Below are 12,701 nucleotides of genomic sequence, written 5' to 3'. Positions count from 1 at the left end.
GTACTTGTTACAGTTACTGTACATAATTAATCTGTTTTGTTAACAATGGTGAGCTCTTACTATATGGGACTAAGCAGAAAACGCTCCCGTATTTCGAGGAATCAATATGAGTTCTCACAAAATTGCTACTAAATGACATTTAAAAAAAAAGAATTGTTTAAAAGAAGAGCTCAGAGTCATCAGAAGAACTTGGCAATCTGCTGGGGAAGAAAGAAATTTAAGCAGCCGGTTATGCTTTTTACCCAGACCTGCTTGCAAGAGATGAAGGAGATCCAGTTTCCTATCAGATCAGGTCCCTTCCCCCACCTACCAACATTCCTGACTTCTGCCGAAGCGAAGGCACTCAGAAGCAGATTTGGACCATTTTAACAGTTTCCCTAAAGGTACTAAACATCTATACTAGTGGAACTCTGGTAAGAATAATTTAGCTGGATTTGAAACAAGTATGCTGTTTGGTGCTCCAAGATCATGTATGTTCAAAAGTTTACAAGGAAGTCCAGAAGGTCTGAAGGGATTCATGCCGATGGGCATAACCTCCATGGTTGCTCCTCATTTCCCACAGCACTACAAACCTGGAATGGTCCCATGATACCACAACTGCCTTTCTGGTTGTATTAAGCCAAGAAGAGTCTTCCAACAGAGCTCGAATCAGTGATACGCGCATAGATTGCAAATAGTGCATAAGTATTACTGCTATGACCCTAACGTTTGTCAAGGGACAAAGATGCTCAGACACCTCTTTGCGGGATCCTCCTTATCAGTCAGGTCCTCCACAAACCAAGAGAAGGCTTCCACATAGAGATCAGGCGTGGAGAAGCTCCCATGTGACCAGAGAAGGTCTCCCAACATCTTTCTGGACATTTGAATGTTTTTCTCTCATCATCACTCCCTCAACCCCCACCCTGGGGTTTAAAGCCTCAGCCAATAATTTGGCTTTACGTTATAAGCCACATAGGATTAGTTAATGAATAGAATAAATTAATTTTAAAATAAATTTTCTCAATTTATATTCACTAATCCCACATACCAACATTTGTTGGAGGAATTATCAGTATTGACAATGCACCAAGCCATTCAGATGCCATCCTGCTTTGCATACATTACAGTTGTTGCAATTAAATGTTGGAACATGGTATCATCATATGTGAATGAACAATCAGCCAAATAGCGTGAAAAGAACATAAGTATCTGCAGTTTGTACTCAGAAAAGTCCATAATCATTGCAGTATTTTAATAATCCATCAGAAAGTATGCAATAAAAGGAGGCATTTATGACTTTCAGGGGACCTTCTGTGGTGTTTTTCTAGCTGAACTATTACATCACGAAGTACGGAAAAGAAATCTGCTGGGACTTGATTTTTTTTTTTTTCATTCTTAGAAAATAGAGGCCTTTTCAGTCTACAGATTAATTTTGCTAGTTAGACACGAAGCAATCATTTTGGATAGTCTAAACCAGTGCAGTCATACTGTTTTCCATGAATCTGCTTTTCTCCTTTCCCAGAACCCTGTTGGTGATAAACTCTGATGGTGCCGTTTGACTGAATGCTTTCCTGAGTGAACAGCATTTTACCCTCTCTTTTCCAAAGACTTCATTTTTAATGCCTTGGAATGTCACCATCTTTGGGGCAGGGCTTGGCATGGTGGCAGAACTTAACAATGATCTGAATTTTCAGGCTTTGGACTTGTACTTCCCAGCACTGGCAGGAGCTCAAGTGGTATGGAGGGAACACCCTAACATGGGATGGAAGTTCTGAGAGATGGGAAAGCTTTATAGGAACCCTTCCCCTCCCAGCAGCTTTGGACAGAGAGTTTGCAGGAATAGGAGGAGAACATCGCTCTGCTTTCCCTGCCTAAACTGCCGTCACAAAGCATGTTCTGAGAGGAAAGACAGCCTTGGAGGAGATAACCACAGCTTGAAAAATCTCTCTGCTCCTAAAAGCAGACCAAATCTGGAATAAAGATACTCCTAAGTTGTTATTTACAAGCTTACCTTTGAGTAGCACAGTGTTTCAGAACACGGAGTATACGTTGCCTATCACCCGTGAATCTGCATTTACTGCTTTTTTGACAGACTGTTGCCATTTTCATAAAGATGGAAGAATACAAAACTTTTAAATTTTGCACGCAACGATAAACTCAACTAATCTGAAAACTTCTTTCTCCCTCCAGATGGAGTGAGGGAGAACTTTCTGGGAGAAGATGCCTATTTGGATGGCTCACTGACCTTGGAGAAAGAGCGAGTGATATATCCTACCTCCTACTATTCACGGGAAATGCAGTTATAGCACTTTTGCATGATTCTGCATAGTACTGCACTTCTGAGAGGTGCCAAGGTGCAGCACATTTGAGTCTTTGGCTGACAACTGTATCACCTTTGTTCTTACACGACTGGGGTACACAGGGCTCAAATATACTCGTGTACATTTAAAATGTAATCTCAGATCAATAACTTGAAAACAATCTCACTGCCAGCTACATCCTAAGGAAGCAGAATAAGGTCACAAAGTGGCACACGAGACACACTCACACACACGTTAGCATAATCTTTCAACTCATATCTCACCGTGAGAACCATTTCTACAATACTAAGTTTACAAGCTATATTTTTGAAATTAAAACATAACAAAAACCAGAGCAAATGCAGCTGAAAAATGTCCTAATCCAAATTACATGATGGTTTTAGGTGAAAATCTGAGACACACAGACCATACGATCCAGAAGTTAAATATAGGTTGGCAGACTGCCAACTCTGTTAAGCCCACTTGAGGGGGATTTCTGTTATAATTTGTATAACTGATATGTACCCTATTAGATCAATCTGCTATTAAAAAAAAAAAAAAAAACAAACGAAGATAATTGTTTTATCCTGTATAAAGCAGAGGGATATATTTACTTAAAAAGAGGGTAGGAAGCTAGAGCATTGTTGCATAGAAATTTCTTCATTTTTAAAAGATTCTGATCGTATTACTTTTCATGCCAGAAATACAGCAAGAAATGCCAGAGTTGCCCCCCATTCTTATCAAAATTGTCCCCTCGTCTTACCACTTATTCTGAATTTTTCCTACAGCTTTTCTCCATCAATTCCCGATTTCCTCCCCCCCCTAATTTTTTCAATCCACTGAAGCAGTTCTTGGCAATACAACCCAGCCCCGTAGGTCAGCAGCGGCAGAGAGGACACATCCAACAGCTGCTAGAACCTTGCACCTCACAAAGACTTCACCTGCAAGGGCTCTGCCGCTTTCATCCTGGCTCCCACTCTTCTTACTCTTTCTCCGTCTAGCACAGCACTTCTTCTCCGGCTGGGAAGGCCAGTAAGAAATCCCTTTCCAGACCCAGTGCAGCTGTCACTGTGCTCTCTGGAGCAGCCAGAAGAGGCTGCCCTGACAGCGGAGTGGAAAGAATGCTTCAGCATAGCGCAAACAAAACTCTTCAGTTCGACATCCTGGGACCACTCAAGCAGGGACTAGTGGCAGACGATCAAAACCGGGGCTAGCCACAATGAAAGGGCTGCCACGCTGTTCGTTTGCATGTCACTCAAGGGCACAGTGATTATATATTGCACTTCCACGAAAATGCTAGTCGCTTACAAGATTATCAGAACAAAACTATTCGTTTCTGCACTACCCCGATGACATGAGAACCATTGCCTCCAAAAATGCAGAAGCGCAAGTTTTTTACATATAGACACACATATCTATATATGTATACTCGCATGCACACATCTATATAATATGTATAAACCTTATTTTAGAAATAACGAAAGAAATGCAATTACTGCTTATCTCCAAAAGGCAAGAGCTACAACAGAAGCAAGAAACAGACACAAAGTTTTGGCTACTTCTAATTAAAACTAGAAACATGAGGTAGCTCAATTATGCTCCCATCAGCATTCTCCCTTTCCGTCAACACACAATATTATATTCATGAGCTCGCTGATTACGCACACTGTATTCCACATTATATAAGACTAGAAGAATGTGAAAACCCCATTACCAACAATCAGTTCATTGTATGAGTTCATACACAGATTCCCCAGAATTTCCTACCGTTCTAATTGCTGTAGGGATTCCAGATTCATCTACCGGGCCAATCCCTGCATAATGCGGAGCTTTAATGACTGTAATTTTTTTTTCTTCTTCTGAGGACCTACAGATTGGTATTGTACTGGTGGTGCTGCTGCTGCCAACACTCTGAACATGCTGGGAGTACGTCTCTGTGGACTCTGTAAAGATAACATGACAGAATACTGTATAACAATAGAATAACCATGCTTGGCAGTTATAACACGCTTCCCCGTTTTCACTATGCTGTACAAAGACTGACAACAATCTTAGCCACATACATATACAGCACTTAAAAAAAAAATAATCATCTTAGCTGGGGCTTTGCCCTACTTAATGTTACATTAACAGAATTATAAACTTATTTAAGGACCAGACAGGCTATTCAACTCAGACCATCTTAGATTAGAGGGCTTTTTTCACAGCATCTTGCTCACAAAAAAAAAGAAAAAAAAGAACCCAAAGCCCACAAAATCTATCGAGAAATAGCAGCGGAGGTTTTTTTTTTCCTATAAATCAAACTCTCGCACCTTTCCTATCCATTCCTTGAAACTAGTGATATAATTTCAAAACTTCTCCCCCCTGCCCAAGTCTGGCAAACTACAGAAAATTGCTGTTCTGTAAGCATAGCAACAAGATTCCAAACAGCCCTCCATAAAGACTTAGGTGATATGTGTTTAGAAACATTAAGTTTTGCTGCATGAATATTTTTAAAAAACAGATTCTGACATACAAGTTTCGTCCCTTAAAGGTACGTTGGTATGTTTAAGTGCCTCTACATATAATCCACAAAAATGGACCTCATTAACTTGACATCTGCAGAACAATCTGATATCCACCTATGATATTTAGGTGAACTGTGCAGGCTGCAGTTCTTCCTTCATAATTAACGAAATCAAAACGGCACTATTACCTTTTCCCTCTAAAATAGAGTCATTTATTTAAGAAAAACCACCTAGTTGCTGGAACTTGTCATGCGAAAATTTGTACTGCTGCAGATGATGCACTTCTCTCCTGTATGCAGGAAAAAGAGCCCGACTCCTTCAGGCCGCACGTTTCAGTGAATTAGTGGGCTGCTATGACAAAGCATCTTTTTTTTTTTTGCAAGAGCAGGTACAGTGCTTGTGAGACATTTCCACTGCAGGAAAAATGAATGTAGGGAGCAAAAATAAATATTCTAACATTACTGGTGAAGATTACAATTGCCTTTCGTGTGACGTTTACATCCGTTGATTCTTCTGAAGCAAAATATTTGAATTGTACTATAAATCAACAAAAGGAGCTCTGGCGACTGAAAGCTCCAATTTCAATTGGAATACTTCTGCCCACTCCCAGTGCAGAGACCTGGATTTGGTGTGGCTGTTTCAGCTGTTTACTCAAGTCTGAAATCCTGTAAATAATCCAGCGCTACACATATATGGCGAGGGGCAACTCTGCGTGGCAAATGTCTGAATATTTGGGCCTTCTTCCCAAAATGCATGATAAATTTAGAAAACATTTTGGATTTGATCCTTCATTCTTCAAACCGAGGCCATCAGTGGGATTTTTACAGAAGCAAGGAGAATTAAATCAGGTTGTGATTGCGGAACACAGAATTTCAGCAGCATACAAGAGTAAAAGTCCTGGGACAGCACTTCATTTACTTCTGGTGTATCCAAACCAGAAATGATAGTCCTTTCGATCAGCCAACTGGAAGCAATCAAAGAATCTAGAATTCTGGAATTTGGAGAAACCCATGTATACAGGTTTTGTACTTATCGCTATGATAGGGATAGCAGCATTTGTCTGAGCTGTAAGTCTCAGAGCGACTCATTTCCCTGCATGCACAACAAAAAAGTAAACTCCAGGATCCCATTCAAATTATTTTGCACGTATAGTCTTATCTGAATATGCAAAACACCGGTACAAAAAGCAGCAAGCAAACGACTGTTCTGGGTAAACTGGATTATACTGCCAAAGCACCTTTCTAAGGCTGACCGTGGATTTTTTAAAAAATATTAACAATACCCGACAAAAAATACATAAGCAAATTATAGAGTGACATGGCTTTAAGTGTTTAAGAGCCCAGAGCTCCTCCCTTTGTTGGCAGTATTTCTGCTGTAGATTATGGAAGTTGTGGGGACAACCAATGTACGACGTTGGCTTTTGGTCTCTTAAAGAAGGCAAAATCTGAAGGTGCTATTTTGATATATGCTCTTTCCTCCGTAAAGGTAGCAGAAAGGTGACAAGAGCTCACCTTCACACACATAAGTAAGAAAACTTAACGGTAACTCCAGTTCAGGGTCGCTACTATATCTGACAATAAATGCCATTATTTTTTTGCATTTACTTCCCAAGGTAGATGAATAGACAATACCTTCATTATGGGCGTGAAGCACTCTGCAATTGTTTGCAGTCTTTGCCACATGAATTGGAATACGTTGCGTAATGTATAAAGCAAACATTCTGTGTGAGGCTTACCCATCATCCTGCCATGCTGCATGATAACAATGTTGGAATTGAGCGAAGCTGGTGGAGGGTAAGCTGAAGAAGGGGAAAAAGGCCTTTGGAAGTGACTCACTGGGCTGGCAGCAGTGCCAGAGTTCCCATTCACTGTGATCTGAGCCTGAGAGAAACAAAACAATATCCCATTAAACTACAGACAAAGCCCTCCGACCGCCATCCCAAACAGAGTGATGCAAGACTGACTGTCACCCACACAACAATTACCAGTTGTCAGGTACCCAGCCGTAAAGGCATCTGCGTTCACTGAAATACAAAACTCATCACAAGGGGAGCAGAATGTGTTCCTCATATACCTTATACCTCCCCCCTCCTCTCCTTCTGTGTGCTGAAGTCATGGGAAGGTGACAGAAAGACCACGGTCAAGGCAAGGGAGATGGCACAAACGAGGTCTGGCAGCAATGCAAAATGAAGATGGCAGTAAAAGTTCCCCTTGAGCCACGAAGGCTGCCTGCCACATATCACTCACTCCAAGAGACATATTCCCTTAATGCACGTGCTCAGGCCCCATTGATATTTAAGGCAGACTGAAGGGAAAAGTGTCATTAAGAATAGCTAAAGAGTGAGCCAAAGCTGCTTTAAAAAATGGAAGCCAGCTGGAGTGCCCGTGGGATGCTGATATGTAATCTATCACAATAAAAATAAATAGCACTGATAAAAAAAACCCCACAGCACAAAATCCAATACATAAAATGGGAAAGATGAGTAAACCGGCAGTAGAGCAGCATCACAAGCCATTTAGGCTTTAGTCACAAGAGGTACTTCTGAACCAACCTGCTTTCCTGCCCCCAGGTTTAGAATCTGGGCTGTAGCACTGTCATGGGGAGCACTGCAAGGACCAAAACAGAGCTATCGAGAAAGCATTGAATGAAATGAGAGTGTCGCGAATATTTCAGCAGAAAAGGGAGGGAAGCTCTCTGTAACACCTCTTTTAATGCAGAACTCTGCTTTAAATCTGAACAAAATCAGAAGTGCTACAAACACGGAACTAAAGCATGCTGTAAATGTAAAACGAGACTATCCGAAGCAGCAAAGCATAAGTAAAAAATGTATTAAAAGGCATATGTTTTTTACATTAAAAATGAAATGGGTCACAACCTCTTCTATACATTTGTATTGTGGAGAATACTGATTTGATTTGACATTTTTAACATCTCGGCCTCCAATAGCTAAGAGAGCAAAACAAATCCTGGCTCCTATGCAGACATCACGTCCTAGGTGCGTTCAGGGGGTTCTCATTTTAAGGATGTCTGTTTTCAGAACAGAGGTGAAAAGTTTTTGTTGTGGTGATGCCTCCGTTAAAATGTTTGTGTTTAATTTAGTTTCCTCTCGTAATAAAGTCAAGAACCAAAATATAAACTAAGTTGGCGGTTCTCACACCATCCTCCCCTCCGGAAGAACCTGGAGCTGTAGGGATACAAAAGCTATATGAGCTTTAAGATAGCATTTCGAGAGGTGTGATGCCATGTTTTCAGATGAGGTTCCTAGATGAGGCCAGCCAGCTCTACCCTGCTTCAGGGGTTCATCCATTCTCTCTTCCTGCATATTGTCTTTTGGGAAAAGCTTGTTTCTAGGGAAGGCAGGGTGCAACTGTGTCCAGAACCTTACATCTTCTCACTCATTTACTATGGCTTTTGTTTCTCTGAAGAGAGGAGCAGAACTAGCGTGAGTTCTTTGTAGACTGGAAACCTACTCCAGTTTTAGAGGGGATATCAGCTCTGCTATAATTTCTCAGTTCCTAATGACTTTCTCTTTGAGGAAAAGTTTCCGTGAAGGTGGCTATTGCATTCATTTATCTGACACATCTTGCACCGGTGAGAGGGTTAGCTATAAAAAATAGTTTTGTGAAGTTTCAAGTTCCAAGGGCCCTTCCTGCCCTTGGCATCATTCGGGAGCTATTGACGTTTCAATCTGACAATGCGATGCTTTGGTTGCAGGTGAGAGAGTTTGTTCCCAGATTTTACAAGGAAGTAAAATCTTTAAGATGCCTATTCATGAATTAGACCTTTCACTTTCCCAGGTAATCTCCTTTGGGGGAAAATAAGATGATACAGAAAATAACTATTTCACCAAATGCACCTATTTCCCAGGTAACTGGGAAGATAATCCTCATCTCTTTCATGCTGCTCATTTCCCTAGGCCCCTCCATTTATTTTTTCTCCAATATACTGTACCTGTGCTCCACTGCTAGCAGAGCCACCTACTCCTACTGCTAAGTAATCAAACCCTTGTAAGGATTCCTCCTAGGTACCAAGTTTAAGCTTCCTTTAATTCGCTTGAGCATCAGAAAGAGCAGCTCTTTGGACTTCTGAATCAGAGCAGAGCATCTACTCGGGACTGGAGTTGCTTTCTCACTTTCTGCTGAGGCAGGCAGCAAAGGGAAAGAGGTCCCATCACGGATGTCTGAGCAGTTTTGTGCAACAATGCTGCCCAGCACACCCCCGGCCTCAAGACACTGAATTAGGCTAAAATACTCAGGATCAAGTCTTGAAGCTCGAGATAGTCTCAAAACTCGGGAAAAGGCAAAAATTTAATGTGTACTTGCATTTCCAAGTTTCCATTAGATTCCACAATTTTAAACTACATAAACAAAAAGAACCCATGAAAACTACTTTATAAGGCAAATGTTCATAACTGGAATAGAATCAGAAAAAATAGCTTCCAAAACCAGCTGTTCTCTGATTTTAAGTCCAATTCTAAGCATAAGCCCAAATAAGAATTACAACTCTCATACTTCAGGTTTTCAAAGAAGCAGTAATCTGGGACTAAAAGTATGGCCAATTAACCACAGTTTTATGTTCAGCTCTGCTTTTTGCCTGCAATGTTTTACAAGTTTGTTGATTCAGCTCTTCCTGATGCTGTTTCTTCTTCTCAGAAGATCTGCTGTAAAACCTTTTTTGCCTAAGCTCTCATTAAGGACCTCAAGAATAAACAAACATCCCCAACGTGCACATACTGCCTTTGGAAGCGTGGTTCCGCCTTATGCGGGCACAGTGCGCATGGTACAATCCTATATTACTTTTGTTGTTCTCTCAGCGGTTTTCATCTACAGAACCAAGAGGAGTCTCCTTCGAGAATGATGGTTACAGGAGTAGAGCCACCAGCAGCCCATGTGTGTGTGCCACCAGCTTCCCCATCACTTTCTCGTGTCAGGGACAGGTTTATAGTCATCTGGCCCTCCTCTACAGAGGATGGGAGATGAAGAATTTTCTGCACTGCAGAGGTGGGTCTTGCCAGCAGTTTAATTTCTGTGCGGCTCTCGGGACCGTTTGAGGATTTTCGTCCTTTGGTGGGAGACTCATCCTTTCTCTTTGTCCATCAGTGGTGAACAACTGTTATGCTCACCCCTTCCATGTCTAAGAGAGAGCGCGGTGGTCAGACCTGACCACAACATATCCCTCTGCAGGGAGATCACCCAAAAAAGGAAAGAAGGAAGGACTGTTCACTTTAGCTTACAAAAATGGTGCTCTAAGAAAAGAAATGCAGTTAGCTGATTATTTTAGAAGTAGGTTAGCAGAAAATATACACGTTCCATGCTTCCCATAGCTAGTGAAAGGTCATGTAGTGATTGTGCCTTACTTACACGTACCAGCCTACATTGATTACGGTATCTTTGGTAACAACTACTGGGCTGTACGCAGACTCACAGTACTGACTCTTTAAAAAAAAAAGACAACAGGTTTCAGAGCTGTGTTACAAGAGTTAGGAATGACAGCTTTTACATGCCTGTTATTAATATTATTTTTCTTAACAGCGTCCAGAGCACTGACAACAGATCATTGACTTTCCAGGTGACTACGTGCAAGTTTGGGCTCAAAATATTTTTTAGAAAATATACATAAAACTCTAAAAATATATGCAGTTTGTTCTTTCCAGGCTTGAAAACTATAGCATGCTGAAGTATTTGTACACAGTTTGAACACTGTTGTGACCCAGTAAAACTTCAGTCTCAGAACATTTCTCTGCTTTGTAATTCGGCAATGAATCGCTCAATTTAAATGAAGGCTTTGTTCTGACTCATTTTAATCATGCAGATAATCTCAAAAGAAACCAGAAGTGATCGGGATTTGACCCAAATTCCACACCGTCTTTCTACCCATACGTGAGTGTACTAAGGCACAGAAAAGTGAATGTATGTATAAAATACGTGATTGCATGCTGGTTTGTTCCTTGACTTAACCAAGAGAAAAGTACCAGGACACCTGGGTACCACAAGATTATTTGAGAAGTTCACTCCTGTAAGAAACTGTGCTTAGGAGAGGAAAAGGTTAGTTAGACGGAAAAAAACAGTTTCGTGCAGTCAGTGGTCACAGCTGGGGGAAAAAACTGTGTTAAATATCGCCAACATTTATTATGAATTTTCAAGTTACATTATTGAAATCTGAACCTCGGTATAAACCAAAAATGATAGCCCAGAGGCTGCAAACTCCAAAAACCTGTACGTTGCTGACAATATTTTAAACAGATATCTTCAAACACTGCAGACCACTTGCTTTTAATGCATTTGGAACAGATATTCATTGAATTTATTTTCATTTATTTTAAGCAAAGTGTTTGATAGACCTTAGCTGACCATACGACTGTGTAACAACTCGTAATCATTTCCCTATTACCAAATCTGCTACGCCAGAGTTTTTTTTTAAACAACTGTTGCAAAACATACTGTCAAACTGCGAACACAGAAAACTACTAACGGAATACTTGTCCGTGCAAGGGGGTAACAGACAAGCCTGAATTCTTTTCCCCTTTGACAACCTGTTTGAACAAAACGGAGGAGGAAAAAAGGAAGCATAATTACATGAGAAGTGGCAGCAGTGTTGGTTAAGGTGGTGCCATCTGACACAGCAGACATCTGGCTCAAGGTTGGGGAAGGTGTTTCAGAGCAGTCAGTGGTATCATAGCTACAAGTCTGCAGCTCATCTAGAATGGCCGTGGAGGACTCACTCACTGTGCGGGAGGAGCACTCGCTCATGGCAGAATCTGTGCTTACAGAGGCCGTTTCGTTCCTGTGGATAACGCTTTCAGAAGCTAGGTATGGGCATTGGTAAGAAAATTGTGAAAGGGCTGGGGTTTTATAAAAGCGTGAAGGCAAAAAATCATCAAGCGTTGGCAAAGAATATGGTACTAGATGGGTGGCACTGTCTGGTGAGAAAGAGGTTCTGTTAACTGGTACCACAGGAGGAGGAAGAGGCAGTGGAGAAGCTTCTGTTGCTGTTTGTCTGTGTGTCTGTGAAGCATTTACCTCCATCACAGGGGCAGTTACTTTCTGGTTTCCAAGCTGAGATTTGAGGAAAAAAAAAAATAAGAAAAGAAACAGATTACCAAATGAATAAAAAACTTTTCCCTTTGCCTCTTGCTGTGTGTAGGAGAATTACAAAAGCGTAAGTTTTTCAGCAGCCCAAGGAAGTTCACATTCACATGGATTAGGAAATAAATCAACCACGCTCTATATTAAAGTAGGAAAACATGAAAGAAATGAATGCATCAAATACCAGTGGAAGCAATGCCAGAAACCATAGTGTGCTGGGGATGAATATTCATAATGTACTGCATCTATTAATGATCTCAGTTGTGCATCGAGAAGGTTCACACTCTTTTATACTTTCCGTAACTACGAGGCTAGAGAATGTCATGTTCGTTTTGTTTGTAAAAGGAAAAAAGGATCTGCAAGTCTGATCTCTGTAAAGGTTGCTCTCTCTTTTGTCAAAGGACAGGTATCATTTTGAAATTAACTGTACTGCATATTGTATATTTTGAAATCAACTGTAACGTATAATGTATATCCTGCCAGATGGGCAGGACTGCAAGCTCAATGGAAACACCAATATTGAACGTTCGTGTGATCTGCAAGCAATGGGTTGCGGACTTCTTTGCCTCTTTTAACGGAATACATCTTCTCCACTGCCTCTCTGACAAAAACCTTTAGATGATCTTAGAATTTCCAAGCACCCTGGAAGCACCCTGTCAGCCTACTGGGTAAGGTGTACGCATAGGAGCATTTTCAACATTAGAGGACACAAGGATTGTTAGGGTAACTGGTATAAATCTGAGCAACAACAAAGATTGGGAGCACAAGAACAGGACAGGGATGACTTGTACTGAAACAAAACAAAGTAGTTGTTTGGCTTCAGCATAATT

At 41.0% G+C, this 12,701-nt stretch overlaps 1 protein-coding gene across 9 annotated transcripts in view; it reads right to left on the bottom strand.

Moving 5' to 3' along the window:
* The window catches only part of SORBS2 (sorbin and SH3 domain containing 2), a gene marked incomplete at its 5' end in the record, with an annotated part of 110,571 nt that overhangs the window by 56,850 nt on the left and 41,020 nt on the right, over positions 1-12,701 (bottom strand). For 7 of the 9 annotated variants that reach the window (XM_082482010.1, XM_082482015.1, XM_082482011.1 and 4 more), the window contains 2 exons: positions 4,047-4,222; positions 6,522-6,666. In XM_082482010.1, coding sequence (XP_082338136.1) covers positions 4,047-4,222; positions 6,522-6,666 — 321 coding nt within the window. Of the gene's footprint in view, positions 1-3,220; positions 3,245-4,046; positions 4,223-6,521; positions 6,667-12,701 lie in introns of those variants that run through there. The other 2 variants (XM_082482018.1, XM_082482017.1) reach the window with 1 other exon arrangement.

This window comes from Vanellus vanellus (genome assembly GCF_965231255.1).
Source record: "Vanellus vanellus genome assembly, chromosome: 4".
In the NCBI taxonomy this organism is placed as follows: Eukaryota; Metazoa; Chordata; class Aves; order Charadriiformes; family Charadriidae; genus Vanellus; species Vanellus vanellus.
Note: the sequence above shows the minus strand (reverse complement) of the source record. Positions and strands in the feature narration are given on the sequence as shown.